This window comes from Mastigoproctus giganteus, chromosome 11, assembly GCF_048544385.1.
Source record: "Mastigoproctus giganteus isolate SK-2022 chromosome 11, ASM4854438v1, whole genome shotgun sequence".
Taxonomy (NCBI): Eukaryota; Metazoa; Arthropoda; class Arachnida; order Uropygi; family Thelyphonidae; genus Mastigoproctus; species Mastigoproctus giganteus.
In genome coordinates this window covers 137,778,716-137,805,677 of record NC_143585.1, presented here as the reverse complement: position 1 = coordinate 137,805,677, position 26,962 = coordinate 137,778,716, and the positions used below count along the sequence as shown (strand labels likewise).

The 26,962-nt window shown below is 35.8% G+C and overlaps 1 protein-coding gene across 1 annotated transcript in view; it reads left to right on the top strand.

Moving 5' to 3' along the window:
- Positions 1-24,935, top strand: part of LOC150078465 (solute carrier family 71 member 1) — a 172,666-nt gene extending 147,731 nt beyond the window's left edge. Inside the window, exons 10-12 of the mRNA XM_090385072.1 lie at positions 2,407-2,504; positions 13,410-13,603; positions 24,008-24,935. Coding sequence (XP_090241198.1) covers positions 2,407-2,504; positions 13,410-13,603; positions 24,008-24,241 — 526 coding nt within the window. The 3' untranslated portion in view covers positions 24,242-24,935. The remainder of the gene's footprint in view (positions 1-2,406; positions 2,505-13,409; positions 13,604-24,007) is intronic.
- Positions 24,936-26,962: the final 2,027 nt, after the last annotated feature.

Here is a 26,962-nt window from a genome sequence, read left to right as displayed (position 1 = left end):
TTGAGATGAAACCAAACTTCATCAGAAAAAAAATTTTCAAAATTCCACACCATTTGTTGCTGCAAAATAACTGAAATGGTTACATTGTGCTACACGTAGATTGATCAGCTTGTTTCAATTCTTGCATAGCTGTTACTTTGTGTGGATGTAACTTTAATCCCTTTCTAGTAACTTTATAAGCAATTCCAACATATGCTTGTTTGTTGAACTAACTTTTGTACAGATTTTCTAGGACTTTTCAGCATACAATTAGAGATAACCATTATTATTTTCCACAATAAGCTTCAAGATTTGGGAGGCCTCCCAGATCTGGAAGCATTACATACAGAAGCTATCTCTTGAAAGTTCTTGATGAATTCGTGCACTGAAGGCAAGTTTGGAAAAATCAGTTCGAAAATCAGCGGCCAATGATTAAACAAATTTACACTTGTGTATTTTCCACCATTCTAAAAATCTTTTTCACTATAAATGTCCTTTTCTCTAGAGACAACAACATTATTACACTTAAGCCTATGACAATAGTAAATAACTGTCATTAATCCATGCTACCAAATTAAATAGAAAATAACAAAAGTCATTAAAGTATTTGAAAAATTAAATGGATAAACAATCATTTCAAGAAAAAAAAAAAGAAAAAGAAAAACATCACTGAATATCAGTACTGCTGGAGAATAGGTGCAGCATTATCCTTAATGTTTTTCATTATTTTCTTTTGAACTTTTTTTTTTATAAAACAAAATATTTCATTCTATACATTAATTACTTCCAGTTTATAAAATATTTTTGACTTGTGTATTACATGAGTTGAAAACTATAGGCACCTTTTTTGGCATTAGTAGTGGCAAATGATGCAAGAAAGCAAGCTTATAAAGCATCAGCCAAAAAACCACACTTCACCTTCAAAGAATTTGTCTAATTCTTCCTTTAATTTATTCTAACCACCGACTTCCACATCAACAGACTGAAATTTGTTCTAGTAATCAGTCACCTGCTAACTGAAGACAAACTCTGCACATTATTCTGCAATCATCCTTCCCCAACTTGAATTTATGCCCCTCATGTAGTCTCAGAAATGGAAGAATGCCATCAACATTTTGTTTACTCAGTCCATTCAAGGCCTTAAACAACTCAATCAGATCTCTCTACAGGTGCCTTGAGTCTTGAGACACTGCAATTTGCAGAACTGAAGCCTTTCTAGCTAACTACGCTTTTGTTCCTTTCACCAGTTTTTTTGCCCTTCTCTGCACCTGTCCCAGCAGATATACATCCTTCCTAAAGTGAGGCCTCCAGACCTGTATACAGTACTCAAGATGCGGCCTAACCATAGCTTTATACAAAAGGATAATCACCTCCTTATCCCTGCTGATAGAGTTTGTGTATAGCATTGACAAAAATATGTGAGCTCTCCTGGCAGCATATCTGCACTGCTCAGAGAATTTCGTGTTTGACTGCACAATTACCCTCAGGTCTTTTTCATTTTCCACTTACCCAAGTGTAATACTACACAGTTAATATGTTACTCTGGGATTACTGCTGCCCATATGCAATACTTTGCATTTGTCAACGTTAAACTTCAAGTGCCATTTCTTAGCTCATCAACCTAATTTTTATACATCTTCTTGCAGTAGCCTACCCTGATTAGTTATTATCTATGCTCCCAACCTTTGGATGTGTTTACAACAATAGTGTTAGAATTTGTGCAGTTCAAATTTTAAATAAGAGAAAAGATGAAATAAAGAGTATTCTCTCTTGCATTTTCTATGTAGCAGATGTGGTCATAGTGACCCTGAAATTTCTTCTAAAAATTACTTTTGAAATTTTAGATAGCTGCATGGAATTTGGGGGAAGGGATAAAGATAAATTAAGTTGAAGAAACAAAATGATATCTCCAACAGGCCTTCAAATTTGTAAGTTGCAACAAATATGTGCCAACAATGGTTTATGTTATGTAAACCCTTCAGTGCCTCTCTAAGTCAGCAATGTGAGTTTACTTGATAGGTTGGTGTTATCGACAGTGGGGTATTCTGGAAAAAGTCTTGTTTGCAGAGGTATTCAGTTTTAATTCCAAACACTTGAGTCATGTCAAAACAGGCTTGTTCATAGATCACTCATAATGTGATAAGTGCACATTATGAGTGCTCTATGAACAATACAGCACTACTAATGTGCTCTATTGTTCGTGGAACACATTACGAAAATTTATTGCACTATGAAAATTTAGTGGGGGAACTAAATCTAAATCTAAAATTACAAGATAATGCTAACTCCAAATTTGATAGAACAGTTAACACATGAAACAGTACATCTATTACCACCAACTGACTGAGGCAATAAAAAAAAAAATAATAATAAAAAAAGAGTGAGAATAACGACCAACATAATTGATCACATTTTACTTCCTTGCAGGATGATGTGGGCAGCAGGGGTCTTGGCTTCAGTTTCCAGCATTACCTACCCTGCCATCAGTGCATTTGTATCAACACATGCTGATGCTGATAAACAAGGTATGGTGCATTCAGTTTTTGAATATGAATTTCTCATTTCATTTCCACAAAATATTATAAGATTTATGTATTAGATATATTATATGAAGTATGATATTTAAGTTACAGGGCTGGGTGTACAAAGAATGAAAACTTATTAGTGACATTCAAATAAGCATATATTAATGTAGTTTACCGTAGGATTAGCTTAGGCATATGATGCAAGAAAGCAAGCTTATACAACATCAGCCAAAAAAAAACCTTTACATTTCACCCATCCATTCATTACAGATGTTTGTCTAGTTCTGCCTTGAATTTATTTATGCTGTGAACTTCCACAATGACAGCTGGAAGTTTGTTCCAGCAATCAACCACCCGCTGGCGAAAGGCAAATTTCCACATATCTATTCTACAGCTGTCTTTCCTCAATTTGAATTTATTGGTGAATGGAACAACCTCTTGTTCCATTCACCAATCTCATTGCCCTTCTCTGTACTCGCTCCATCAGCTCTGCATCCTAAAATGAGACCTCAAGACCTGTATACAGTACTCAAGGTGCAGCCTGACCATTGCCTTATACAAGAGGATAATCACCTCCTTATCCCTGCTAGAAAAATTATTGTATATCATTGACAAAACTCCATGAGATACTGCTGCAGACTATTTGCGCTGCTCAGAAAACATATCTCACTGCACAATTACCCCTAGGTCTTTTTCATTCTCCACTAACCTGAGTGTGGTACCACAGTTGATATGTCATTCTGGGATTACTGCTACCCATATGCAGTACTTTGTCAATGTTAAACTTCAGTTGCAATCTCTCAGCCCATATGCTCAATTTTTTCTAGATCCTGTTGCAGCAGCGTACTGTCATTAGTGTCATTAACAACCCTGCCAACCTTCGTATCGTCTGCAAACTTGGACTTTAAACCTGATATACCTTCATCAATATCAATAATAAATACAGAAAACAACAATGTGCCCAACACCGAACCCCAAGGGACTCCACTAATAACATTAGTCCACAAAGAGCAGTGTCCATTGATTACCACTCTCTGTCTTCTTCCACTGTCAATAGCAGCAATTTGCCCTTAATGCCATACTGCTCCAATTTGTACAGTAGTCTTCTGTGCAACAGTATCAAAAGCTTTCCTAAAATCCAAGTACAGTCATCCCTCGATTTGCATGGGGTTTACATTCCTGTAAAACACCAGGCAGTCTAAATCCGAGCAGTGCAAAACATAGTTTATATGACATAGTGAGGGTTCTGTACCTGATTAGTTAAAATTGTTTGCTTAGAACCACACTGTTTTTCTCTATAAATTTCTTCATAAGGGACTAAAGCTAATAATCAAGTTCTGCAAAAATTTCAACTCCTCTCCATATTAGGATCTATATCCAGAGCTTCTTGACTAAGCTGATTTGCAAGTCTTAAAAATTCAACTAGTCCCTTCACGGACAAATTTTTGTGTGCATTTTCTTTGTTTTTATCATTTTTGTTATCTTCTTTTTCACATTGTGAAAAAATATCGCCTACTGCTAATTGTTCTTTATGAGATTCAAGGACCAGCAGATCTTCTGTGAGATCTGCTGGTTCCTGTTCTTCAAATCCTTCTCCGCTAATCATTTTGCCAATTCTCACAATCTCAACTACCTCCAGCATTTCGAAAATGGCTTCTTTAGTATAGATTTGTGGCCACAGCTTTTTCAACACTGCATTCACTGTTGAGTTCTTAATGTCATTCATCCCACACAAACTCAATATTTTTTACAGCATCAAGAATGTTATAATTGCTGAAATATTCTTTGAATTGAAAGACTGCCTGTTCCACACTAGCTTCTACTAATTGTAATAAAGATCTTAGGTAATAAAGTTTAAAGGAAGCTATAACACCTTGGTCCATCGGCTGAATTAACGAACTTGTATTCGCTGGAAGAAAGGTAACTTTCACATTTGGGTGCAGATCAGACAAATGAGCAAGATTTTGAATGCTATATTCTTCTTCAGGCAATATCTTTTTGTTTCGATGCAAAAGTAATTTAAAAACCAATCCTCGAAGATTTTAGATGTCATCCTGGCTTTTTTTGTTCAATTTCCAATGAACTGGTAAGTAGCTTTTTGATATTCCTTTAAATCACGAGGTTTTTCTGAAGTGTAAATTAGAAGCAGTATACACTTAGTCATCCTCTGCATTGCCACATAACAAAAGTGTTAACCTCTCTTTTGCAACTTTGAAACTCGGGGCAGTTTTCTCTTCGTTTGTAATGAATGTTCGGCTTGGCATATGCTTCCAAAATAAGCTGGTGTCATCGGCATTAAACACTTGATTTGCTAGATATACCTCAGTCGCAATAACATCCTTTAAAGTTTTCGGATACAAAGAAACAGCTTCCATATCTGCACTAGCTGCTTCACCCATTAATTTTAGATTGTGAAGACTGATGTTTTTTAAAATTTTCAAATGAACCCTTACTGGCTTGAAAAACGTCTCCATTGGATGGACCGGCTTCTTCTTGTAAGCGATTAAAAATTTGCACAGCTATGGCACGAATAATATCTGAACTTAAGAGGCATTCTTTTTTGATTAAGATCATCTATCCAAAAAGAAAGTAATTTTTCAGTTTTCTTTATTATAGGATTTCTCACTTTTGTAGTGCTTTTTCAGCAAATTATGTGGAATAGATAACTGAACTTCTGATTTTCTCAGCATTTTCCCTAATTTGTTGAAACTTTGCTGTATTCATTTATGCTGTATTTCTTGGTGAATGTCACAACCTTTTTGCCATTTTCTAATTCCTTAACGATTTTTACGTTTTCCTGTAAATTTAAAATTTTTTTTATTGTAGCTTTCTTCATTTTAGGCACCAATCAAACACACACTTTATATAGACAAGAAATATGAAATCAGCAAAAGCAATGCTTACCGATTAAAACACTTTGCATTGCACGAACAAGATTGTCTGAACAGCTAACGTAGGTTAACTGATGAAAGGGGTCCCAAATGAGAAAGTTGTTTTCAAAATTAACCAGACAAACACACCACCATTTATTGCTGTTTGGTTATAAGAATCAGTTTTGAATGCCTTTGTGATATTTTTCTAAAGCACATTTCTGGAGATTACGACCATAAAACATTAAAAACAATTTGCACTTTTTGGTTTATTGGGTTTTTCTGTTAGTGCAATCTATTATAAATGGTAGTAAACTTGATCTTATTGCATTTGCAATAATACTGATAGCTGGAATTCTGTGGGATTTTACATTATTATGGTAAAATGTGTTTCTCCTTCAATAAAATTTTCAATCAAGTAGAAAACATGAATTTTCAAAATCTGCTCTTCATTTCTATTTTTGAAGCTTTGTAAACAAAAATTTCACAGGTAGTGAAACTCACCGTGCAATCTAAAATTTTGCTAATAAATACCTGACAGCGAAACAGTGCAGTAAAAAACCGTGCAAATTGAGGGATGACTGTATATGGTATCAAAATTATTTTTGCATCCAGCTCTTTTATGACTGCATCATAATATCCAATCAAATTGGTCAGACAAGACAAACCCATGCAGTCTTGTCTAGATGGTCCTGCATGTCTTCTTTAACCAGAGACTCCATTAATTTCCCCGGAACAGAAGTTAAACTAACAGGTTTATAATTACTTGTCTCAGCCTTTGATTCCCCTTTGTGAATTTGGGACACATTTGCAAATCTTCAGTCCAATGGGACCTCCCTGAGTTCAAAGAAGCCCTCATAATTATGACTAAGAGTTTGTTTACTTCCTTTGTCCCCTCATTTAATATAACTGGATAGATCCCATCCACTCCAGTTGCTTTTCTTATGTTTAACTTCAACAATTTCACCTCCACTTTGCTCTCAGTTATTACAAAATCATTTAGCTTCCTGCCAGAGTTTGATAACCTTCTGGCATTTCCCTCCCTGAATAACACCCCATGTGCAAATGTAGATGCAAAATACTCATTCGGTTTTCAGCTACCTGAGCAGGATCATCAACAGTCGAACCATCAATATTAAGTGGACCAATCTAATTCATCCCCTTCCTTCTAGAGTTTACCCAAGTAAAGAACTGTTTGCTGTTTTTCTGCACATCTTTTGCCAAGGTTTTCTCATAATCTTCCTTTGCCTGTCTAACCTCCTTTGTGACTTGATTACAGACCAGCTTATATCTGCCATAGACTTCTGTGTCACTTGTTAGTTTATATGCATCCCATTCATTTTTCTTCTCTGCCATGAGTCTCATCAGTTCATCTGACATCCATTTAGGCCTAAACCTTGAAAGATATTTCTTAGCTGGAACAAAAAGCCTAGTAGCTTCCAAGATTACCTCCTTGAATGCTTCCCATTTATAATTTGCTGTTGATAACATCATCAGTTGGTTGCTCTTTTCTTAACTACACTCATTTATATTTTCAGTGAGAAAATTGTTAATGAATTGTATTTGTTAAATTCCCAGAAAAAAGAATAAAAATAATATTGGTCTTAAACATTTTTATTTTTACTTAAATACTTGATCTTAAAATACTAATTTAATGATATAGTGAAGAGAACAGTGCTTCAAAAATAGAACACTGACAGAATACTTAGCTTTCACCTTACTTGATGGGAAGCATTAGACTGATTTCATTTTCATCTTTGTCACCAAGGCAACCACTTCCACCCTGGCATGCTCACTCACCATTATGCGACTTCTCCATTAAAAATTGGGGTAAATCCATAACTCCATCTTCTGTCTACCAACAACTCTATGCTGCCCACTGAACCAAATATTCCGACTTCTTGCTTGTCTTCATTGATGGCTTGAAGTCAGAGTTGTCTGTCGGATCTGCTACTATCTTTCCAGGTCGTACTATATCTGGGAAGATTCCCCAAGAATGCAGCATATATACAGCTGAGTTGTATGTTATAGAGTTAGCCTTGGACCACATTAAAACCCACAAGTATCAAAGGTGTATATGGTGTACACTGACTCTTTAAGTACACTGCAAGCTTTATTGGGGATGATTTATAATCCTCATCCATTCGTGACCCAGATTCAACAGATGCTACATTCTCTGTCTGAGTGTTCATCCAACATTCCACGTTTTAGACTTGAATGTGATTTATATTTTACCGCTTTTAATCATCTGGCTGAGTCTTATACATTTAGCCAGATATTGTCTGACAATGACCATGTGTCTGTTGTTTTTAGCTATTTAAAATCAGTAAACATTTTTACTCGTATTTAAAATATATCTTTTATTGTTATTTCTTTGTTGATATATCTTTTATACTTTTTATACCTATGCTATTATATATCTTGACATGTAAAGTGTATTCGTGTCTCATGGCACCAAGGGTTTCCCCCATCTCTGCCTTGCTTCCATTGTAGGTGTAACAGTTTACTGTAAAGGCCAGAGATTTAAAAGTGTATGGATTTTGTAAGTGTAGTGTTATGTATCGTTCTTCTGGTCATTTAACTACTAGACCCGTACTGGGGCCCAACGTCGCCCACACTTGGCCCCATGGAGGCAGACCAGGTACCCAGTAGTTGAAATTTTTACTCTGGCAAGCCCTGCCACCTAGTTTCCTGAGATTTCAGTGGCTAGGGCCTTAAAAAAAAAGCTGTCATAGGGGCGAGCGCTAGAATTAAGAAGGCCAAATGTTTATAAACACGATTTAATTTAGATGTAAGCGAATTTTGAGCTTGTGTGGAGCATATGCTAGCTATAGGTAGAGTAGGGGGGACTGAAGATGGGGGGTGAAAGGTAGAAGTATGGGGACGATAGAGAAGGCGACCCCAATATGATCAGTGAGGCCAGCCCAGGCCTCACCGGGAGAAAAATATAATGCAAATAAAAGCAATAGAAAAAATAAAAGTTAAAAAAAAAAAAAAAAAAAGGATGCCAGAAAATAGCAGAGACCACTATTATTCCTTTGCAATTTGTTTTTATACATGATTTAGATGTTATTAAATGTATAACATGCAAAATTATGCATTTGTGGAAGATTTAATTAGGCTGACCATTTCTTAATGAAAAGATGAAAGTTGGTTGGTTTGGATTTTATTGGCGCATTAGCAACTAAGGCTGCAATGCACCAAAACCAGGTCACGTATAAAAAATTTAATCTTTCAGTGACCTATACACTACACCCTACAATATCCATACACTTTTAAATCTCTGGCCTTTACAGTGTACTGTAACACACGACAATGTATACTATGCGGAGATGGTGCTGTTAGACCCTAAACACACTTTACATGTCAAGATATGTACCTGGAGGCAATTGGAACTGCCATGCTCCACTATTTGGCTAAAGGACTCCCAACGCCATTTTAATAGGGCACACCACCAATCCAAATAACAATCACAGGATAGAGATACAAAGAGTAACCCAACACCTGCAGTGGGCATGGCAAAGGTGATGGGAGCAAACTACCAAGGGAGAAATTACTAAAAATTCTTTCCACACATTGACAGGGTGTACCCCAGGTTCCCCCCCTCTGTCTCTTGCTTGGACTCAACACAACCTTCTTGCTAACAGGTCATGGCTGATTCAATGCCAAATTACCAACCTTTGGATTAGTGGATAGCCCCCCCCTCTGCTTTTGTGGGGAGGTGGAAATCTGGCAGCACCTAATGGATCATTACGAACATTATGAGGACCTCCTCTGCCTGCTAATCACCAGACCACACTACTCCCCTAGAGAACTGCAATCGCACACCCTAGGTACAGAGGACGAATAGAAGGCGTTCTCACGCTATGCCCAGGACTTGTTTGCACGAAGAAGAACCCTTCAGGCCATATATGAAAACAACTAACTACAACCTGAAAGTTGTTTTCTTGGTAAAAACCAAATTCATCTCAACCTAAATGTGGAATTAATATTAATTCCACCCCGGAATAAGAAGATGATAAAGCCTGGAACCACCACAACTGACGTAGTCTGCTGACTATTACCAACCTGGAAGAACTACTGAATGGGGTCTCCATCCCAAAAATAATTTTCCACTGAAATCAACAACTTGAATAGGAACTCTCACTGGATACGTGACCATTGACAAGACATAAAAATGGTGATATAGCCCCAGCTCCTTTAGGTAATCTGAGCCAGGTGCCCTAACTAGGCTCACCTCTTTAACCCCTTTCCTCGGCAGGGGGGAGAAGGTCCTCCATTCTCCCCTGCCACCCTTATCTTCTTCTGGTGGGGCTTATCCCCACTGACATTCCTGGGGATGAATACTTAAATCTTACTACACTTCCAGACTGGGAAATGTGCAATCATTGAAATGAACAAACTGAATAGGAACACCACTGAATTCATATCAATGACACGTTATGATGGCAATCATGCCCTGGTGCCTCTAGACAATCTGAGCCGAGCACCCTGACCTGGCTCACCTCTTTAAAACCTCCTCCCTGGTGGGGGAGATGGTTTTCTGTCTCTCCCACCCCTGCCTCCTTTTTGTCATTGTATATGGCAGTTATAGCTTCTTTCTGTCCATAGCTCTGAGGAAACTGGGTTTACTACTTAGTGTATTGATCTCTTATAGCAAAGGCACTTTGCCATGAGTTGCCTTGAACTCCTCATTTTAAATCTAACCACTTGTTATTTTTGCTTAATGAAAAATAAAAAAAATTATCTATAAAATCAGTTATTAGTGGCAGGCAATTCAAGGAAGCAAGCTTATACAGTATCAGCCAAAAAAGAAAACTTCCCATATCACCTGCTCATCCCCTCTAATAATCTTGTAGTTCTTCCTTGAATTTACTGAAACCAACCACTGGCTGAAAGCAAATTTATGCATATCTGTCCTGCAACTATCCTTCCTCAGTTAAAATTTATGCAGTTGTGTGTGTGTGTATCGGTCTAAGCAAGAGTAAGAATACCATAAACATTTAGCTTACTCAAAGCCTTGAACACCTTAATCAGATCTTGCAGGGGCCTAATTATGGTAAGAATATCTTTTTCTTTTTTTTTTTCTTCTCCCACCTAATCTTGTTGCTCTTCTACACTCTTTCTAACAGATTAACGTCATTCCTAAAGTGAGGCATACAAATCTGTATGAAATGTTCAAGATATGTCCTAACTATTGTCTTATACAATGGGATAATCAGTTCCTTATATCTGCTGGCAAAATCCCTGTATATCTCTGACAAAACCATACAACCCATCTGCATTGCTCAGAAAACTTAACGTATGACTGCACAATTGCCCCCACTTTTTTTTTTTTTTTTTTTTTCGGTCTCCACAATCCTGAGTATGGTGCCATACAGTTGGTATAATATTAGCAGTAGTAGTAATAGTAGTAGGGCATATGATGCATATGAACAATGAGGTTCAGTTTTATGGGAAACAGGTTTATTAAAATCTTTAAACAGGAGACACATAAGATAAGTAAAAATAAGTTAAAAATAAATATACAGTACGTCAATAGCTTTCGGGCATAGGTGGATGTGGGATTTCCCTTCATCAGTTGGAAAGTGTTAATACAAAACTGAAAGAATGCCCAGTATGGTGGTCATGCAAGGTGAACTGCACGACACAAGTGCATACAACAATTAGCAGTTGGAGTAGAGGCTTGTTGTTGTGACTGCAAAGCTTGGGTTTGCTGCATGCGCCAACATCTATTATTCAGAAGGGTGGTTGCTTCAATGATGGATACAACTTCCTTTGTTTTGGTTAAAAGAATCACGTGAAATGTGAAGTGACTCTAACCAGACATGGCGATAATCTTGATGTCATGCTGGGTTGACCAGAAGTGTTTAGCGATCGCTGAGTGTTCTAAATCAGTGGTGCGGATAACTCTATCATGCTGGGAGACTCAACCTTTGAGCTTTCTTTCAGGTTCGCCAATGTAGCAGTCACGGCAGGAAATGCAGTACACCGAACCGCTCCACAAGAGTGGGGGAATCGGTGTCTTTACCCTCGATACAAGGGACTGCAATTTCCTGCCTGGAAGCTGCAGGAATTTTATCCCATAACTCTGTAAGACCTTTGAGAGTTGTTGTGACAGGTTCAGATAGTATGGAATAAAGGCAGTCGAAGCGGGGGGTCATCATTACGTGTGGATCTGGAGTTTACTGCTCGGTCAAGGGTTTGTAGGTCGCATTTTTTATTTAATGTACTGGTAGGGTAACTGCACTTAGGCAGATCTGCATTTATACTCTAGTAGAAAGGCATGCTGAGATTACTAGAGTAAAGGCAGATCTGGCTAAGTTATCCTACCACTTATAGTAGGTGGGAGGTCATAATCCCATTGTATAAGGTAATTGTGAGACTGCATTTGGAATAAATGTTCAAGTATGGAGACCCCCATCTGAAATAAGACATTGAGCTTCTTGATAGGGTCCAAAGATGGGCAACTGATGGTGAGATCAGCAAAAGGATTATACAAGGAAAGACACTGATTATGTGGGCCACAGAGCTTGCCTATCAGGTACCTTAGATGGGACCTGATTGAGGTTTATAAGGCTCTGAGATGGGTTAGTATAATCAATGCAGGAATTTTCACTGTTATAAATAATTCCAGGCCTAGGGGCTCTGAATTCAAATTACAAGGGAAGAGGTTGGGACTAGGTTGTTTAGCCAGCTAGTTGTTGATTACTGGAACAAGTTGCCTGTGCAAGTAGTTGAGGGTGACAGTTTGAAGAAATTCAAAGGTCAACTGAATGGTTACATACATAAAGAGGGAAGCATACAATTTGTATTTTCTTATCTACTTTTTTTTCCTGTGTTTTTTTATTTATTATTATTTTTTTTTTTTTGCTCGTGCAAAAAAAGCCTGTGGCTTCCTTGCACTACATGACTAATACTAACTTTCAGGAAATTGACATACTGTACTCTGCAGAATCTTTTCTTAAAAAAAAATCTGGGTATTTGATTTCATCCAGAAAACTTTAAAATGGTTATATTTTAAATATAACCATTTTTGCACTTTATAACTATTACAGAGAAAAACAACAGGCAGCTCAAGATCACTCACTAAACATTCTCTTCCTTATTGTTAGTAGAGGTCAAGAAGCCAAGTCAGCACACTTGACAAGCTGTGTCAAGTACATGACTAAAGGAGGAACACTAGTTATAAAGGCAAAAAGAAAAAAACCTTTGTGTAGAATTAAATCTATTGTTTGTGCCTGTTAAGACTGCTGTTTATGGAAGATATTTAACTATGGATTTAATCAAGCACAGAGCATACATTTTTCCAGCCGAACTCACACCAGACATTTTCTAACTCTCTTTGCCTGTAGCTGTTCACTGGTTACCGACTCATGCAAGCACTTTATGACCAGCCACATAGCTGTTAATTTACAAGAATGGTTTGTGCTAAGTTATGAAGTTTATAGAATAACAGTTGGCACTAAAAGAGAGAGAAATTCAAAGTTATGATATACTTAAAGCTGTATGGTCTCAGAAAAATTAAGATTTTTGCAGATCTTGTTCCTTCATATGTTTTTGCAGCCAGCAGAATTTAAACTACATAGATGTGCAATGGTCTTCTCACTGCAGAACAACTTTGCATTTGCAACTAGTTGTCCTGGTATTGCTATACTATCTGAAAGGTTAATTCTTTAAAAGATGAGATGCATCTATTAGAACCTCTTTCGGGACTAACTGGTTGTTGTGCGATTATAGGTGTCCTCTAGTGACAACACTCAGACAAAACAGATAGCTTTACTTGAAGCTCTGATTTTGTATATCGCATGGTAGCTCATACATATGTCTTTAATGTCTGTTTTGTCAGATATTGAAAAGGAGAAATTACTGGTTGTTTTTTTTTTTTTTTTTTTTTGTAAAATGTGCCAGATTTTACTGAGTTTATTTTATTAATTGTGAAATTGTTACAATTTATGGAAACACTGAAAACATATTCAGTAAAAGTTATCTTTTCTGCAAATGTCACTATAATGTATTTTGAAATTGTTTACAGGTTTAGTTCAAGGAATGATTACTGGTATGCGTGGCCTCTGTAATGGCTTGGGGCCAGCTGTGTATGGGTTTATTTTCTACCTCTTTCATGTTGATCTCAGTGAAGATGTTACAAATAGCATTACCTCAGGTAGTAAAGGTATCATCCATAGCATGATTACGAACAATACTCTCCAGTACCCAGAAGAAACACAGGTAAGAATATTTATAATATACATAAATTGAAAGAAATTAAAGTTACGACATATGCATACCTGAATATGAGATAATCCCATAATCTCCTCTTCTTAGAGTTTTCAAAATGCAGGAAAGTTCTCCCCTTTTAAGCAAGTAGCTAACTTCCAGAAAGCAACCATTACATATTCAGCATTCTCTTCCCTTCTCATAACAATTTTCTGATGAAGTAAAATTCATTATCTTTATTGTTTAACTTGCTTTCCAGTAATGCAAAGCAGGTTTTTAAGATCTCTATGTCTCTGCCCCTTCCAGTAATCATGTTTACAGTCCAACGTAAACGTGATTTCCAGTTCTCAGTGACATCTCAGTTCTCATTATTTTCTGTGTGGTTCCTTTTGCATATGTCCGCTGTGATATTCCCTCTCAGAGACTTAGTAGTTTGGAATCTTCTTTGGCTTCAAACCTCTCTACCCCTTTCTGTCAAATTCACCTTCTGCCTCTTATCATTCTCCCAACTCCACTAACTTCTTAAAACTCTGACTTCTTCCTTTCTTTGAAACTTGACTTTCACTAGTCCAATTTCCTAAGAGTGAGGTAATTTTCCTTGGTGATTTTAATGTTCACAACTCCAGCTAGCTTCCATTATCTAGTCAGATGGACCCAGCTAGTCGAGGTATTCCTCGACAAAAATTAGTAATCCCAAGGCTTTTGGGATTACTTGCTAATTACTAATGACCTTGCACAGGTAGTTTATTTATCTACCAGACATCCTAAACACACCCAGCACTCTTGGTCTTTTTCTCACAAACATCCCTTCAAAGTACACAGTTGAGGATGGTCTCTTCTCCAATGGAGCCTTTCTCTCATGGCTGTTCTTAGTCTCACGTTGTTTGGCATTACAAGAATGTGAAATGAGATCATCTGTGCGATTTCTGTTTTACTTTTCCTTGGTTGTATTACTGTTTTAAAGCTGATATCAGTGTTTACTCAGACTGTGTCAGCGAAATTATTCATGTAGGGATGAAATCCTATATCTAAACCTTTGTTTTCCAGTAAATGCGCTAAGATTGTTCAAGATAAGAATATTGCATATTGCAATTGGCTTTCATCCAGAACTTTAGGTTCAGGTTCATTTTTTGCCTATACTAAAGTTCACAATAATTGCAAAGCAGTTATTAATCAGTCCAAACTAGATTTTGGATAGGCTAAGAGTGGAAAACTTGCTTCTTGTCAAAATGATAGTTGAACATTTCTCTTCAGAAATGTGTGTGTGTCAAAGTTTTGTTCAAAACAGTGGCCCTGCTGTCTAGACTTGGCTAGGAAGACCATTTTCAATGTTTGAAGAGATCTGAAATTTGTTTTTCTCATGTGGCTGAATATTCTCTCACACTCAGCAGTACTGTGAAGATTTGGTAAAGTACCATCCATGACTCTGGATAATATATTATATTTCAAACTTCCTGTGCACTTGTCAGCTACCTAAACCACTATACATCAATTCTTTATTCTTTCATAATAGTGTCTGGTAGGTTCTTGTATCTGATAGAAGTGATGGTGTATAACATGTGTGGCTTCATCTATTTCTTTATCTTTAATGATACCAAAAAGTAGAGGAAGTTTGTCTACAAAAAAAAAAAAAAAAAAAGCCAAATTTGAAAATCATGTACTGCCAGCTGATGAAATTTGTGCTACCTCAGCATTTAACAGAAATGCTGAGGTAGCACAGATTGTGCAGTATAGTCACAAAAAGTACTACATTAAGTATAAAGTACTTTGTCACTGAGCAAAAGAGCAGAATTTTCTCTTGTTTTACACTCTCCATGACCATATAAATGCCCATAGTTAAGTCAGAATCATCCTTCCGGTTTAGTCTGCTTTGGTCAGTACTGAAAATGGAAGTGATAGATTTTAAAACTGCTGGTAGAATAAATTTGTGCATAACATTCTTCACCATATTTATGAGTAATGACCTCAGTATGTGGATGTCAGGATGTTGGATTGAAGAGTTGATGTTATGCCAGATGTTGGTATAATATTTAGAACATACAAGCAAATTGCAAATTCGGGCCAGGAGTGAGAAAGATACTCACACTTTCATTATTAAGATACATTTCTCACTACTGCTAATCTCTTCCTTAAATAGAATTGTCAAAGGTTGCCATTGTTCTACCAGTCTAGTTACAATGAAAGACAGCCAACATACATACTTAAATATTTTTTACTTCATTGGATGTTTATTCAGTAAAAACAGTCGATTCCGGTTATTTGGGACACATCGGGACTAGTGCATTTTGGCCCAATTAAGCTGCTGCCCCAATTATGCGAAGTTTCACGTAAATAGCTAAAAATACAGTGAACCCCCTCTTTACAATTGGTTCACTGTACAATCAAATCACGTTACAATGGACTCGCATAGTAAAGTACCATTCACTATACAATGTGTAGTAAGTGCCGGTCATTGTGATCATGTTTGTGAATTGAATTTTAATTCTATTAAACAGCGATTCTAATTAGCAAAAATAGGAGGAATATTATCCATAGGCTATAAAAGTAAAGATATATTAAGCACAAATTTACCCTTTATTACTTTATCAATTAAAAAATTAAATGATACGTGAAAATCGGAAGAATATATGTGATAATCGGAATAATTAATACGTACTGTAATATGTACATACTAACTAGTTGACATTTCTTTTCACTGACATTTGTGGGTGAGGGTTAAAATTTAAAACAGTAAAAAGATCAGCAATCAATAACAAAGAACATGGCACACACAAATTGGAAGTAACACGATACACACAAGTGAGAACGGAGTAACAAGTTATGAAACTTTAAAAACAGGAATGAAGAGAAGAATGAATGAAGAATATGATTGAAGATTTCATGGAAGTGTAAAAACATTTCACCATAATAACCCACAGAATTCCAGCTGTCGATATTATTGCAAATTCAATAAGATTGAGTTTACTATCAGTTTGTGATAGATTGCACTAACAGAAAAGCCCAATAAACAGGTGACTGCTAATTGTTTTATGGTTGTGACCTCCAGAAATCCGACTGAACCATGAGGTACAGTCGGAGACAATTGTAGGGTAATCTCCAGTTCTGTGGTCTCCTGCCCTGATTAAACGGCAATTAAGCGAAGCAAACCCTGGCTATTTTCTCGATTGGGTTTTGTTCTTTAAGATTTGTCCCAAATAACCTGAATCCACCGTATTTTTTACTTCAGTACCAGCCAGTTGAAATTGTTTAAATCTATCTTTCCTTTCAGGATAATTGTGGAAATTTAAATTTCCACAATTATCCACTTTTACAGTTATGCAGCTCCGTTTTCATCACATAAATCCTCTGCAAAAAAAAGAAAAAAAGTTTACTAAAATGGAGGGTGAAAGCAGTAAAATTCTCCATAAAAATAGGTAGGGTAGTCCCAATGCAGTGTTCACAATAAAATTAAGGTGATGAAATAAGATAAAATTTTAAAAATTAAATCGATGTGTGTGGAAAAAGTCAAATCTGGAGTAATAGTAGGTTGTTGATATAGAAAGAAATAATTTTGCATGTAAAAATTAGACAAAGTATTTTGTATGTAAAGTTAGATAAAGAAGCAGGCAAATGGTAATGAGAAAGGAAATAAAAGTGTGGTAAGGGAGGGAAAAAGTAATGGATCAAATGAGGCAAAGATAGCATAGAGGAAAGGAAAGTAAGTGTCCATATTGCCTTCGTGTTACACTAATAGCTCATTGGATGGAAAAACAAAGGGCAGAAGCAGAAAGATATAAAGAGAAGAGTTTCTTGGAATACTCAGGCAAGCTAGGGGCATAACGACTCAACCTCTTAGAGAGGGCTCTGGCTAAGTAAGTATTAGTATGAGAAGCTAATGCCACATGCCTATAATATATTAAGTGTTTTTGAAAAAAAAAAAATAATAAATCACGTGGGTACCCTGTATGCACTAAAGATGTTTTATGTGAAAACATCTTTGACAAAAATCAGAACTATTTTAAAATCGAACAGCTAGAACCAAAGTTATGAATGATGTAACATTTTATGCTCATGCTCACTATTTATTCTACCAAATCAAAGTTAGTGACATTAGCATCATACTTCTGTCCGAAATATTTAGTATGAATGATGTAACATTTTATACTCACTCCTGCTACTTACTCTACTGAATCAACGTTTGGAAGAGATTAGCGAAATCCAAGTCTTAGCCTAATTACCTATTTGTCGAATAGTATGATGTCACAATTATGATTGCAACAATACAAGTATTTGTATTGTTGAAATCTGCATTTTCGTTACATTTCATTGTTAGGTGCTGCTATAGATGTTTTCATATCAATAATTTTTGGATTAGTTAAAGGGACTAAATGCCACACTACTATAGCTGAGTGTTCAACGATGCCAAAGTCAAATGCAGACTGTTGTCGAGAGTATTGAGCAAGCCAATCTAAGGCAGTAATGAGTGCACAAGAATGAAAAAGACCATTGAGATTGCTTAAAAGACAAACAGAAAATCAAGCATTGGATTTAGCAGTGCCGCTCCATCTAACAATGTACCCGAAGTGAATATTAATTATGTACAGCGGAACATTTCTCCAATTGCGGAGCAGATGAGTTTAAATGATCAAGCTCCTTTTCCTTACCGACTACCATTTACATAAGAATGCACGTTGAGAGTTTGAAAGGAGATTGATGAAACACAATTTCTGTTCTGTATGCTACATTTGTGATCGACTATGGTTCGAAAATGCTAAAGATATACCATTGATGCGCATTGCATTTCCCGATTTTGACGTCAACAGGATCCTGGTGTGTAATAGCTGCAGAGGATCACTTAAGAACACCATTCCAGCGCTATCTAATTGCCGAACTGCTTTGTCTGCCCAGAAATTCCATCGTATTTGCCAAAGTTGGATTAAGTGACAGAGGGGCTTATTTTTCCTTGCCTAACATTCATGCAAATAAGGGCCTGAGACATGCATACAGATAATACGGCATTCTGGGCCAAGTGATCGATGTACCTGTTTCAGTCGACATGATGGTCCACTGCTTGCCAAGGGAGATTGATGATGATCGTTATATAAACGTGCATATAAAATGCAAAACACACAAGTCGAACTATTTGATGGGGTTAGTAAGAAAGCAAGTGGTTAAAGCATGGTTTCTATATTTGGTGACATGCTTCTCTATCGATTGTATCGAATCATGATAGATCAGTCATTCTTTTATGACTGTCATATGGAAATTAATTTGGCTAAAGATGATATAAGCGAAGCAGTTCTGATCGAGGAAAGTCTCATTGCCCAACAGCAAACATTGTTGTGGAGTGACGATAAATATCTTTCAATTGCCCCAGGAGAAACTAACTTACTCCAGAGCTTACTGTTTGATAAGCACACAGAGGAACTCTCCTTTCCCAGAATTTATCTTGGGACAATTCAGAGAGAATTTCGTGTGACTCCATTCATGATGGCAGCGAGCAAGCTCACGGAATCTAACCAATGCGGTGTTACTCCATATTATCTCCTTTACGTAGCAATAAAGATAATGAGATTGAGAGACTCTTTACTGGTGGCTTTCAAATACATAGGTAAATATACTAAAGTTACCCACCAGTAACTTTAATTCAAAGAATACATTAACAGCTGTATCAAAAACAATTTGGCCTTCCTAAGGAAAATTCCAAACTCAACTTACTACTGGGGTCAGAGTTAGCGTGATCTGTTCGCTATGATTAGACAGCTCCATACCCTACAATGTTCTTGATTCTGAGTGCCAGTGAAGCTGACTTCACCAGCACTCAGAATCAAGAACATGACGCTAACTCACTAACTTTGACTTTGTACATCATTTCCGCTGTACATATATTGGCTAATGACACTAGCTTACTAACTTTGATTTGGTATGCCACATCCGGAAGGACGCCATTTCCGTAAATGCGATGCGGAATGACAGCATTTCCGCATCGCAAAATCGTGACAAATTATTTAACTACAGTCTGAAATTCAGTAGGTGCCGCCAAAGATGTTTTCACATAAAAAAAAATATTATAAAGAAAAGCCAAAAATATAAAGCCGAAAATGAGATGCCAAAAATATAATATAAAGTATTAAAATTAGAAAAAGGGTGGGATACCGAGAAATATTCAATTGTGAATAAGACAGCAGAGTAAAAGAAGTATCTTGAAATTCCGAGAATTGTAGTGCGTTTCCTTTAAGGCAGGAAAACATTTAGCGGAGCTATATAATAACAGTAGATGAAATGTGATATAAAACAGTAGGAAAGAAACTGGTACATTTGAGAAAGTGTTGGAAATGATATATATGAAGTGAAATGTAGCCATAAAAGAGAACTCATTTTAGGAAGGATGTAGAGCTGCTGGAGCAAGTGCAGAGAACGGCAACAAGATTAGTGAATGGAACAAAGGGTTGCTCTTACGAATAAAGCTTAAGTTTTGAAAATTAGTGTCTAGAGACTAGGCACCTGCAAGGTGATCTGATTGAGGTGTATAAAGCCTTAAATGGTTTGAGCATGCTCAATGCTGATGGGATTCTTCCTCTTGCTCAGAATAATTGCCTGAGAGGGCATAAATTCAAATTGAGGAAAGACAGTTGTGGGATAGATGTGTAGAAGTTTGCCAGCGTGTGGTTGATTGCTGGAACAAACTTCCATCTGTCGTAGAAGTTGACAGCTTAAATAGATTCAAAGCAGAACTAGACAAACATTTGGAGCAAGTGAATGGGTGAAATTAGATTTTTTTTTTGGCTGATGCTATATAAGCTTGCTTTCCTGCATCATGTGCTAATGTTAACTATGCAAATAGAAGAAAGATTGATAGATCTCTATAGTAGTTTTTAATCGGATGCATATATAAAGTTCGATAACTGAAACATTCAAAAGGAAAGTGCAGCATGGTTTTTGGCGCCAAGACAGAAAACACTGCTTAATCTACATAAGTAATTCGGATGAAACTAGAGATCGTATGGAAATGATTGCAAAAAAGGTTCCAGATGGCAAATTTTGAGAAAATCCAAGAGATAATGTATGAAAGGTATAGACCTGGAGATATAAAAAAAAAAAAAAAACCTGCTAAAGACAGAAAATTGTTGTAGAAATTCCACTGATTAAATTATGAGAGAATTCAAAGATAAAATAAGCAAGGGGTCGTATGGGAGACATCTAACGGTAACAGAATTAAGAAACTGCAGAATATATGAGATGATAAAATGGCAAAATCACTGTAATTTCCTGAAGTAAATTCGACAAGAGGAGCTATCCGAAAGGGACAGCAGATAAGAGTACAATGTCAAGTGAGAAAAATGGTGTTTAATCCATAGCAAAGCAAGATGAAAAGAAATTTGGAGACTGTTTGAGGATAGCTGCAATTCAGGTTGATAAATTCATAGAAAATCCAAGATATAAAGCGAGGGAGTGCAGTCCTGTAGATATAAAAGGGCAACAGAACTATACTGCCTGTTAAACCTAAATGAAAAGTGTGACTGGTTAGAACAAATGCAATATAATTGCAAATAATTCCCATGAGATGTGAAATAAGATAAAGTCCCTATTATTTTTAAAAACAAAAGTGATAAAAAAGAAGATATAAAGAAAACAGTTTCTAAAAGAACGACAAAAATGTGGATAAGAAACTTAGAGAGTAAAGAAGCAATTGGATCGTTCAAAGAGAAGTCATGTGATATTATTACTCTCAAAGTAGTGGAATTACCACCATAAAAATTTTACAACTGTACATATACCAAGTTAGAACTAACCAAATTGAAATATATTAAATCCAAATTTATGCTAAATATATTGAGAAACATTTTTAACATTGTAGTTAATAAAATTAACGGATTTTTATCAATTTAGTACGAAGGCGATGTAAAGCAAATGTAAATAATATTTGATTACTACTTAAGTTGGTAAGTCTAATAATGTGTTACAGATGTTTTTGTGCACTCTATTAGAAATAATAAAATTCCACTTGGTAAGGTAAATAATGTTAAAATTAAATTTGCTTCTTTTATCAAATAATTCTAGATTATGCAGATGAGCTGGACTATTTAGGATAATGCTGAGATTAAGGAAATTAGCATACTGATTACCAGTATTTTCTTTGTTTAAGATAAGTTTGTTCGGGTATATAGCCTTGGCTATATGTTCAAAATTTACATTCAAAACAAGAATATCGTTCTTCAAATAGGCCTCTGGGGTTGGGTAAATTCATATTGTGATTTTAAATGTTTCTCACCAACCACGTATTAAAATAAGACACAGAAACTGCAATTTTAAAAAACTGTGTTTAATGCTATATTTACAATTAAAATAACTTTACAACTAAAAAAGAATAACATACATAAAATATTTAAAATATATATATACATCAAATAAAATACAGTAAACCCCCGCTATTCGCGGGGGTTACGTTCCTGAGAAATTCGCGAATACCGAAAACGCGAATACTGAGTTATGGCTCCCATAGTAATAAAGGGGTTCCGTTCCAAAGTATGAAATATATAAGAAAAACTAGTCTAAAATTTTGTCTATGTATGTATTATATGTACCTTCATAATATGACATGTACATAGTGAAATGCAAGCATATAGCATCGAAATGAAAATAAGAAACAATTTAATATTAAATGTAATATTTATTAGAAATTTCAAACCAGCGCCTTTGCTAGCAAAAAAAAACATCCCGCCAGTGCTATCAGCAGTTTCGCTAAAGTGTTGATAGAGGAGTTTTGCCTTTTCGCGAATGATGAGTGAACTTAACGGAATTTTATTTCGAGTTCGGTCTTCTATCCACAGATTTAAAGCCTTTTCCATTTTTTCTAATTTAACATCACGAGTTACAGAGCAAATTTTTGAAGCAATTAGCGCGTTTTCACGGACACTACGGCGGATTTTTTCTTCCGATTTCTTGATTGATCGTACCGTTGACTCATTGATTTTATAATGTTTTGCCACTGAGGAGACACTTTCACCATTAGAAATTTTGTCTAATAACTCAATTTTATTCGCTAATGTTATCACCTTCTTTGATATTTTCACATTTCTCTTTTTATTTGTAGCCATATTTTTGTAGGGGTTAGAAAGAACTTGTCCACAATAAAGTCACTTTCTTCCGTTAACGCACTCGAAAAAGTCTGTTTTACACTGCAAAACGGTAGATTTATCATTTTTGTAAGCATATCAATTTATAAATTGATAAATTTATTCAGTTTATAAGCATATAAATTAAAAGCAAACGACGAAACCTTCCATGACTAACACATACTGAACAAGGATTACCGAGAAACATCCACGCTCGCGATTTTTTCACCCCTCCCCCCCACCTACTGAGCGCTGTTTTGGCCGGGAAAGATAATTTTAGCCACACCCATGTTTTTTATGGCGGAAAATATTCACGGCGCTTTAAAATTCACATTTTTTCAGGTTTCATTTTATATTAAATCGGCGATCGCGAATACGCGAAACCGCGAATACAGATACCGCGAATAGCGGGGGTTTGCTGTACATTAAAATACCGGGTTAAGAGCGATAAAACCGACCGTAGCTTTCGAAGGCTCCTGCCTTCTTCTTCAGCGGTAGCTTCCTTGTACTGCAGTGCATCTTAAGTACCGGCAGGTTCACGGTCTAAATCACCCGTTTCATCGCCACGGTTCTATTTTCCTGTGTACTGGGACCGGAAGCGGCTCGGGAGCGCGTCATATGAAATCATTCATCCCTTCTGAGGATCTCGCCTCAAAGAGGGGATGAATCCACAAACCTTTGTCTCTATTGATATTCTCTGTTGAATTAATCCGCAAACTCTCGCTCCACTTGCAGTCCCAGAACCTATGTGCCCAATCAGTGATGATAGCTTCATCCGGGAAGATCTGGTGTTGCTTCTCCCAAAAATGCTTGGCCACGGCAGACTTACCATAATCTGCATTCCTTGTTGCCTTAGTGTGCTATCTGCAAAGTGCCATCTCAAAGAACGTCTGGGAGACGTTCTTTGAGATGTCCCCCAGACATCTCATGCATTAAATAATGTTTGAACTAGAACAGTGCAGCTTTCCATTTAATTTTTGTTAGTAAAGGTTATTTGTGTGATGATGCCAAGAATTACCAAAAAAAAAAAAATGTAAAAAAATGCATTTTTTTAAAAGGTCGTTTATTAAAGAAAAAAATAACTACTTAACTCTGAACGAGAACAATAGTTTTTCAAATAGTCATAAATTATTATAAAAAAAATATTCAGAAATATTCATATGGCATATGTGAATGTTCATTGTATGCTTCTAAGAGTGATATGTAAAAATCAGCATTGTGCAATCAAAAGTAACTTATTCCTGGAGTTTTTTTTTTTTTTTTAATTATTATCTGTAGTGTTGAGTGTTGCCTCTCATTGCTTGTTTTGTTTTTTTAACAGCTTGTACCTGGTCCACCTTTTGTATTTGGAGCCTTACTAGTGATTATAGCTCTCCTAGTAGCAGCTTTCATTCCAGAATCCCACGTGATGTGCACAAGATCTCCATCACACCGGAGAAATTCACCTCATAATTCTAGTTTTCATGGGTGTTCAGTAGACATTTTTCATTATGATGTTGTTCACAAAAGGACAGATGGAACACAGCCTCTCATGCAAGATACAGATCCATTATAGTAGTAGTGTGCAGTGTACCAAAAGACTATATCACTAATCTGAAGTGAGATTTCATTCAGATCAAGTTGTGATAAAACAAGCTACTATACAGTTTTAGTCTTAATTTGCATGAAGAACATGGGGAAGTATTTTGATTAATGAAGATAGCAAAGAGTCATGAAATTTTAGTCTGCTGGCAGGACTAGTTACTTTTTCCCCTCTCCCCCAGTGATTATTGTTGTAACTCTTTTGCACTTCTGAAATTGTTAGAGATTTAAGAGACTGCACCAAATGCTTTCAGCAATGCTTTTGATAGATATTTAGTTCATTCCAAAAAAAAAAAGTTTATTATACACTTCACCCTTGTTTGTTAAATAGTATCACAAGGTACATTATGTGGTGCCTTTGACAAAATAATGACCACTACCACTAGTACCTTATTAAGCCCTGTATTTCTAGTTCAGTGATGAAAAGAATTGAATTTCATTTTTCCTTCCAATGGTGTGTGAAATGTATTTTACAAGTGATATGTTGTTTATCCAGAAAAAATATAAAGTATAACATTTTTATAATGGCAGCATGATTTTTAAAGACTGTTCTAGAATTTTAACTGAAAAGATCAACATCACTAACTATAACTGGTATATAGAGTTTAAAGTTCATTGTGTGAAAAATCTATAAATTCTCATTTTTATTTAAATTATGACTGATTTTTTCTTGCCTGCTTACAAAATGCTTGTAATGTGTCTTTGCTGTTTTTAACCAAACTAAAGTCTCAAATCACAAATACACTTGTACAATTAATTCACTACAATGGCACTATTTTTGTAGTATTAGCTTTTATAAATTATCTGTTCCATAGTTCTTGCTAGTTTATTCTGTTGCTAAAACATACAGCTATGTTAGAACCAAGCATGTTTAATTTTAAGATCCAACAATCATCTCAAGTCTAAGCATGTGAAATGTGATTTGTTTACTAAGTTTACAGGGATCAGACTGAAAATATCATATGTGACGTGTAGAATGTATCGTGTATATAAATCATTAAAAGTTCAAACTCTCATTTTGTTAAATGGTATATACAACTACAGACTTTTGGGTGTATGATCTGAAAAAAATTTAAAGTTTCCTGTTGTGAAGTTTTGCTTTTCTGAAGAGATTACTGTGGCCCATACAAATTAGAGGAGACTGGCCATCACACATGTGCATACACACAATGAGGATAGTTCCCTGCCGGTTAATTTTAGATAGCATTTTCCTGCTAACGCTAGGAATAAAAATACTTTTCCAGATCCTTTTAGTAAAAGAAGATTCTTGGAAAAAAAAAATTAAATATCAATGATCCCACATTCGAATATGTGAATGCTCTGAATATTTGTAATATTTAAATTTCCACACTCGAGAATTTTGCTAATGATGATTGTACTTAATACTAAGGGATAAAAATCCCTATTCCTCACTAAAATGTTTAAAATTTTATTAATTGCTTTAATAATTTGTTTTATCAAAATTCCTTATGTGATTTACAGTATGATTTTGTGCACACTACTTTATTGTAATAAAACAAATTATTGAAAATCTGTAGTGGTATTATCACACAACCCTGCTGTTTTTTTATTCTCCTTTTTTTTCTTTTTATTCTCAATAATTTAATTTAATGGCAGAAAAATTTAAACTATTTTATATACTTGAGTCAAGCAAAAAATAGAGGTTGTTTATACACTGCACAGATAATTTAATGATAGTAATTTATGGCTGCTCTTGGATGAAGATGATGATAGGCTTTCTCCTAACATTTATTATTAATACTAACGCAAGGCAGCAAACTTACTATACATCAGCTAATGCTCCTGAAGAATTTATAGTTATGCTCTCTGTTCCTTGTCCCTCACCAGTTAGAATATTCCTCTCTCAGAACCACTCTCGCCCTAAGGTTACCATGCTCAAGATGGTAGCATCTTAGTCATTCCTCGTAATGCTGAGTAATCTTCATCTGGATACAACAATCGAAGTGTAGTCTCATCTTATAGAGGGGGATACCGACCTTGTCTCCACTGGCAAAATTCCTATGAATCATAGAACACCATTCTGCCCATTAAACTGTCTCATTATTGTAATCCCTATCTTCATCTCACTCTGAACATCCTTTAATCTTCTTCCAAGTCTAAAAGTTACTGGGTACCTTGCATTTGTAGCATTTGCTGCCAATCTTGTGAAAAGTCCAATTCCTTCAGAAGCAGTATAGCTTGGTCCTGGTTGCTAACCACCCTCCTAACCTTTAAGTAATAGTATCATTTGCAAACTTACACATTAAGCCTGATATGCCTTCTTTGATATCATTAACAAATACAGAAAAAAAACAGTGGGCCAAATGCTGAACCCTGTGGGACTCTACTACTAATTGTAGTCCAAGAAGAGCAATGATTTGACTGTCTCCTTCCACTCAACCATCCCTTTTATCAATACTTGCTTTATGCCACTGCTCCAATTTGCATAACAATATTTTATGTGAAAAAGTAACAAAAGCATTTTTAGAACCTAAGTATATAATATCAAAATTATATTTTGCATACAGTTCCTTTGTTGCCGTCATATTATCCAATCTGCAAGATAGTCCTTAACAAATCCATGCTACAACTGCAGTATAATAGCATTCATGGCTAGATAATCCTGTATTACTTCTTTAACCAGTAATTACATTATTTTCCTTGGAAAAAAAAAATCAAACTAACAGATCTGGCA